This window comes from Morone saxatilis, unplaced genomic scaffold (assembly GCF_004916995.1).
Source record: "Morone saxatilis isolate NCDOM2014 unplaced genomic scaffold, NCSU_SB_2.0 Contig19, whole genome shotgun sequence".
Classification (NCBI taxonomy): domain Eukaryota; kingdom Metazoa; phylum Chordata; class Actinopteri; family Moronidae; genus Morone; species Morone saxatilis.
The window spans coordinates 13,896,564-13,903,942 of NW_023339751.1; the positions used below are offsets into that span (position 1 = coordinate 13,896,564).

Consider the following 7,379-nt stretch of genomic DNA (forward strand, 5'->3'; position numbering starts at 1 on the left):
TTAAAAATGTCTTAAATATGATTTATCCACATCTTAAAAAGTTAATTGGATTAATGTTGTTAATGTTACTTGCAAAAAGTTGTAAAGTTGCATATTTCAGTGCCATTTTTAAATGTGATTTGGAATTTATTATCCTGTAACAACTAAAAAATGAAACCAACATGGAATCAATACTGATTTTCCTTAGTCCTTAGTTTTGCCAGTATGGACATGAAATGAAATTGCATTCATAATGTTCTTAAAAAGTCTTAAATCTACCCTGTAGAGAACTCCAGAAACCCTGTACAGAAGTCCCAGTAATATCAAGAAAATCAGTTTGATGTCAGTTTTCTTCATCTTGCATATCTTAATCTGTGTTTATCTTTGTCTTTCATTTGCCGTTGAACAGTTTTTCCCAAGGTCCTCTAAAAGACGCCCCCAACTTGATCTGCACACCCCACACCGCCTGGTACAGCGAGCAGGCGTCGCTGGAGATGAGAGAGGCCGCCGCCACAGAAATACGCCGAGCCATCACTGGTACGGAGACGTCTTTAATCGCACGCATTCCCGCATTTCGCCTTTTCCCTCAGCTCACCAGTGTCCAATCTCGCCCCGACACAGGCCGTATTCCTGACAGCCTCCGAAACTGCGTCAACAAAGAGTTCTTTGTCACCACGGCACCCTGGGGGATGATGGAGCAGCAGCAGCCTCAAGTTCACCCTGAGATCAATGGTGCCGCCTACAGGTAGGAGGTGGATTTACCCAGAAGGCTGCTCTCATCGCACAGAGATCACCTGTGTCACCTCGACACCTGCAGCAGATGAGGCTTAACACGTGGGGGAGGGGTAGTCTAGATATTCAAATGTATGTTTCTCACAATTCTGACTTTCTTTTCCTGAATATTAGGCTGGGTCCTAGTTTTTGTGGCATATTTATACGTAGAATTGGCCCAAATGAATTTAGCCCTTGTTAAGTTTAGGCTCTTCGTTTCTCAGTCTCTATATTGTCTCAACCAGAATGAACTGCTTCTCTCACACAGCCGAATGAACCAAACCATGGTACAGGCCATAGCAACGGGGGGAATGCAGGACAAATTATATACCTAATTCTCAACCAGGTAAATGAATACTACCACTGCTGGCCCACAGGCCATGGCAAATGAACAACATCATTATTAAAACCAAATTCCATTGAAATCTGTAGCCTTTGTTTCTGCTTCACATTCTAACTCACATGTGCTGTAACTGTACCCACTCTACCCAGCATCTCATCAATTCCCCAAACACACTCCCCCCACCCCACCCTGAAACTGAAACATAGCACACAGGATCACTCTAATGGTTCATACAGTCACAGCCACATATGACTGGAAAACAAGAGTAGTAGTAGTAGTAGTAGTAGTAGTTCCCTTTATTCTCTCATTAGCGATTCAAGATACAAATTGTCAGAAGTGGAAGGATCAAAATAGTGCTTTTTCTTTTAAATAGTGAAGTGACAGAAAAACAGGAATGTTGTAGTTGTGGAGTTTTTTCAGCGACAGGAAGAGGACATGGAATTAAGTCACTGCGGGGAAGAGGGAAAGATACAGAGATACTCATTTGGTGGGAAACTGGGATAAGGGTCACGCTAAAGTTCACCAAGGAAAACCCCTAGCAACAAACCTGGAATATTATCAGATGTTGTATTTGCAATAAGAGTCCCCCCCCACACACACACACACTTTGTCCCTTTCAGCTCCCTGTAATAAAGTATTGATTTCACCCAAATTATAAAGAAATATCTCACTTACTGGGGACTCTATTCCTGTTTTAATGTATTTTCTGAACTTCCAAACCAAAACTATCTGTATGGCTAAAGGGGGGGGAGTAGTGAGAAATAATACATTGTTTTGTAATTTGGGTGAATGGCCCTTTAAAGTACTTCCCTGCACCAGAGTATGAGCCCTAATATTCTCACGTATTGCCTCCATGCTGCAGTGCTCCTTGCATTGTTTAACCATTACTAAATATATTGTTTCATAGAGTTGATGATGCTTAGTGAGCCCGCCAAAAACAAGATGTTTTGATTCTTTTTAATGTTCCTTTGTGTCCCCAAAAGTACATCAGTATATGTAATCCATTTTAAATTTCACAGCTCTCATGTAGTGATTTGGTATTTGCTTACTCTAATGAATTAAAGTTGCTTTACAATCCCACTTCAAACAGTAATGATCAGAAGCAAAAAGTATTATTTTCAGCTTCGTAGTTGGAAAATAATTTGGCGTATGGCAGCAGCATACTTTTAAAAAGAAAAAGTTACTTTCAGTTCACCAGTTTTCCTTTCCTCTTTATCACGCCTGCTGATCACCTCCTGTCCACCTCCAGATTCCCTCCTGGCGTGGTGGGCGTTGCCCCCGGCGGGATTCCCGGACCTATGGAGGGGTTGGTGCCTGGGGGAGTGCCCATCGCCCACACCCTGCCCCCTGGTACCCATCCGTCACAGGCCACCTCCCCCAACCAACCCTCCAAACATGGCGACCCCATGAGAGAGCACATGACTGAGCCGTAGGACTGCTGCCGCAACCGAGCAAAAGGGGGGGCTAAAACCCGATGTAAACTTAAAAAAAACCCAGCGACCGACCAACTCAACCATCCAACTTGTACGCTTGACTTCAGCCATCTGAACCTACCAGCAGACTGCCTGCCGGGCAACGTTTCACACGTCTTCTTTTTGTATGAAACCACTAAGCCCAAGTGAGGACAGCGGATGTTAATACACACACACACACACACGAGCTGCCACACTGAGATGGGACTGACGGTCAAACTCATGCGTCGAAGATCGGAAACCTTTCCTCCCCCCCATAATCTGTTTCTGTTCGTCCTTGATTTAAGTGATGTTTTTGTTTTTATCTTTATTTTTTGAGTATATTTTACGGAGAATTCCTCCCGACTCCTGGGACACGTTGACTTTACCACGTGCAGGATGGAAACATGACCCACGCTCCCTACTTTTAAAGGGGGGAGGCTGAAGGGACAGGGACTTCATAAACGATCCGTCGAGCCTCCGCTTTCCCTCCTTCCTCGTCAGTTTCACCCATTTCAGCGCCAACATGTCCTGTGTTCTTTTGTTTTTGTTTTTTTTAATTTTCTTCGGTTTATCCTATATTCTGTGTTTCTGTTGCAAGTGAATATCTGTTTTTGTTTTGTTTTTTCTGTTCTTCAGTGTGTGAAAATGAATGGATTTACAGTTACACGTATGTTTAGCAGACAAGAAAAGTCAGCTGATGACAACAGCAGCATCTGCCGTCTCCGTCAGAAATCTGGACTCCATCTTTGCTCCATTTTTCCAATCGTCGTGGCTGGTGGCCCCTGAATGTAGAGACAAGATGCGGGGCAGCAGATGTGGTTTCCAGTTCCAGGAAGAATATTTTGGCTTATGAGGTATAAAAAAAAAAAAAGACCCTTTTCAACCAAAAACTGGCAAGAAGAAAAAAAAGGAAACGACCATTCGTGGTTAGATATTTTCTGTTGAGTGTGTCATCTCAATTAAATATTGCTGTTGTAACTTTTCCAACTCTGCTGAACTGAGGTACCTACGATATTTGGTTATTGTCACGAACAGCGTCCCAGATGTTATCTGTTCGCATCCAAAGGACCTACAGTACATTGCAGCACCAGCTAGCGAGGTAGGAAAGTGTTTGGGAAAAAAACAAACAAATCTCTTACTGACTCAGGAAAAAATATTAACCCTCAAATATGTCCAAATCGAAACAGAAATGGAAAAAAAAACAAAAACAAGTCTGGATTATTGCTTTTCATGTCTCCACCTCTTTCTCCATTGTGGTATTTTTTTATATATCAAATGTACGTTTTTTGATGTTCAAGGTTTTCAGTCCTGTTAGATTTGTATTGCCTTGTTAAATGTTCTTATAATCATAGTCTTATGTGAACGACCCCACCCTCTCCTCCTTATAGTTTCTTTGTTTTTCTGCTCTAATGGAATCCAGCTGTGGCTCTCGGAGGCATCGTGCCCTCTGTGAACAGCAGCCACATTCATTCCTTTTAGCCCCACGACGTTAGCAAGAGACGGCTGCTAGCAGATTGTTTGGTTTTTAGTGTGAGTATTTGTATTTGTTTCTTGTACAAGGTGAACATATAGCATACAGTGCAGCTGGAAACAATAAATAAAACTTACTGTTCTGATTGATGATTGACTCTGTGGAACATTTGTGGGATATTTGATTTTCCTGGACACTTTTTTAGTTATTTAAAAGTTGCTTTAAAATCCTCTAAATTCTCAAATTCTGACATGGTCAATGTCAGAAATGTCAAAAAATAAGTTTATTGTGCAGCTCACATAAAGAAAAAGTTAATATAAATGGATTTTGTCACCTATTATTATTATTATTATTATTATTATTATTATATTTTAGTAGGTGGATAATCATGCTCCAACTTTTGGAAATACAGTTCCCATAATGCTTGTTAACAGGATGTGTATTATGATGTTTTGCTATGGGCTACTACCTAAGCCCTATATTACTTTATATTTTAGCAGACCATCATTAAAAGTATGCCGAATTAGCCGTTAGCAGTTGGTGCCTGCAGTGTATCCATTGACGTACAGACAGATATCCCTGGATTACTTTGATACTGAAGACAATTAATAAATGTGTTCATTCTCAGGCAGGTTCTTTGGAGTTATAAGATGCATCATTTTTTATGATTTCTAAGTGGATTGATGACTGTTTATAAGCGATGGACCTCAACTATGATGATATCCTCAAATCTAAAAAATATGTGTATCGTGTATGTGTGGTTGTAATTAAAAGGTGTAGTAGGGTTAGGCAGAGCAGGGGCGTGTCATGACTTCCCCATCCTGTGAAAAAAATATCGCCCACGGTACACTTCCTGTGTAGAGCCAGACAAAGTTAACATTTAGCAGCCGAGGAGCCAAATATTTTTCCAATTGTGAAAAATAATGGTCCGTCTGCAGACAGTATTTGTAACATTTCAACAGATTCAGCAACTGTTTTTTGATATTACACCACTCTTGGTCAGGATATATCCATAAATTGTCACATAATATAGATAATATGGTTAACATTTACAGCCAAAGCAAAACAGTTGAAATGTTACAAATAATCTCTAAACTATCTGTAGGTGGACCGTTCAAATAGTCAGTTATTACAAGTTAACACACTATATTGTAGTTGTAAGGAGATAAACAAACATTTTAAGTGTTTATTAATGTATAATGTCAATCAAATGTGTCAATCAAAAGAAAGGTAATAGGCAACTGTTTTGATAACCTCCAAACCAACATTGGTTGGACAAAACTTGAATTCTAGGAAACTGTGAAGAAACAGTAAAGTAACGTCAAAGTAATCGATAGTGGAAATAATTATTAGTCGTAGACCTTCAAGCTTAATAATCATGACTTTACCAACACATTTATACTACATGTCTTTACATCTGCTTACAAGTACATTATAGTGCATTATATATTGTTTATTTATATTTTGTCAGAAGTGTTCATTTCTTTATGACTTTCAATTGACCTGCTGATACTTACGTGCCACACATTTTGAATCCACTAGGGGGTGCTACAGAAATGTGCTTCAAAAACATACTGTGAAAGTGACACATAATTCCTATTTAAAGAGAAATCTAGCGACATGATGATGACAGGTTAAGTGTTTCTAATCTGAATTAAATATGTAAAACAGCTTTAACCGATACATGAAATAACTAATCAATCACTAATATCAGAAAGAAAACAGTTTAGTTAGACATTCAAAAAGGTTTTCCTTTATTTTTTTCCTTATTTGCCTGTTCTTTGCGTTACACTCTGTATAGTGAAGTCAGGCCTAAATCCACAAACCATCAGTCACAACTGCAACTATTGCATAAATACAAAGCAACATACAGGTGATGCTCAAAAAAATGTGTATGACTTGAATGAAACACGAAAGAGGGTTACAGTACGCCATGGCAAAGGAAAAACAAAATGCAAACATTCACAGCAAAAAAAAAAGTAACGACAACGCGTGTTTTTTTCTTTTTTTTTCCTGTCAGCTTTGGTTTTATATGTTGCCGTCACTCACAACGACCTTGATCAAAAACGTAAAGGTGGTTTCACATAATGAAAACAAACAGGCGTCGCAGAGGAGGTGAACTGACGTGTACCATGAGGGTGACCTTGACAACAAATGCTATAAGGATGGGGGGGGGGGACAACGAGACGAGTGTGACTTCTGGGTTTATGTCGACATTGAACGCGTCTCACTCCCACACGTCTGCCCAAGAAAAACAAAAAGCACCAGATTTTAGGCATCCAGATGAGGTACTAAATCGCACGCAACGACATAAGTAAACTTTTCACTGATGGTCATGATTGGTTCTTTCCTCACAGCAACAGTGTTTCTGTGCAATGTGTCTTCATCAAGATTGAGAGAATAATTAACAAAACCACAAAAAGGAGAGAAAAAAAATATACAGAAAGCTCTTATTAGCTCAAATAAGTTTCCAAACAATAAATATGTAGTTCAGAGAAGAAAAAAAACACACACACACACACACACACAACTTCTCAGTTCAATCAGTCTGAAAAAAAAAGGTAAACCAAAGATCCAACATGAATGTTTGTGTGTGAAACCTCAATGAGTGTAGATTCGACTTGTAAAGGGAACATCTCCCTTTTCAAGAGCTTCATATATGACCTTAATTCAAGCAATGATACTGTATTTATATAGAAATGTTTTAATAAATGTGCAGTGCTTATTAATAAGGATTAAAGTCTTTTATTATTACACAATCTCTGGTTCTCTAAAGATAATGATATTTATTGGCTTTGTCCCTGCCCATTCAAAAACAAAATGCTAAAGAAGCCAACTCTTATACAACTGGAAAAACATCAAAAAGATCAATTTGGAAGTGTGCTTTTGTCAGTGCCCACACTGAACAGATATAAAGTGTTGATTTGAGTCAATGCTGGTATATTTCCTTATACTCTTTTTTTTTTTTTTTAAACAACCACATGCATTTACATCTATGGATAAAGTTTCCTTTTTTCCTTTACATTTGAAAATCAAACAAATCAAAAGGTCGTTTGCATTCGTAAACCTTTATTCTCCCGATTCTGTGCTGAGCAGCAGCGGAGTCTGTAAAGTGTTGAATGTGTTTTAAGTGTTAACCAAGTGCCTGCGTGTGCTAGAGGAGTAGCAGTGTCTTCTGTCAGAGGTGGAAGGTGGGTGGGGGGGCCTCTGGTTCCCTGTCCTCTCCTGAAGGCTTTCACAGTTTGTCCGTGTCAGGAAAGGAAAAAAATTAAAATAAAAGGAAAATAAACTGTAAGAGAAAGGAGGAGGGGAGGTGTCCTGCCCCCTCCCCCTCCCCCACCCCCCACTTCAGTTTTGTCAC

General features: G+C 39.4%; 2 protein-coding genes across 2 annotated transcripts in view; one reads left to right on the forward strand and one right to left on the reverse strand.

Annotated features, from left to right (window-relative positions):
• ctbp2a (C-terminal binding protein 2a) overlaps nt 1-4,167 on the forward strand; it is a gene marked incomplete in the record, with an annotated part of 34,114 nt that extends 29,947 nt beyond the window's left edge. Inside the window, 3 exon segments of the mRNA XM_035663137.1 lie at nt 389-516; nt 601-724; nt 2,343-4,167. Of these exon segments, the coding sequence (XP_035519030.1) occupies nt 389-516; nt 601-724; nt 2,343-2,526 (436 nt within the window).
• A 2,773-nt stretch (nt 4,168-6,940) lies between these two features.
• The window catches only part of zranb1b (zinc finger, RAN-binding domain containing 1b), a 16,913-nt gene continuing 16,474 nt past the window's right edge, over nt 6,941-7,379 (reverse strand). The window contains exon 11 of the mRNA XM_035663136.1: nt 6,941-7,379. Within this exon, the coding sequence (XP_035519029.1) occupies nt 7,376-7,379 (4 nt within the window). The 3' untranslated portion in view covers nt 6,941-7,375.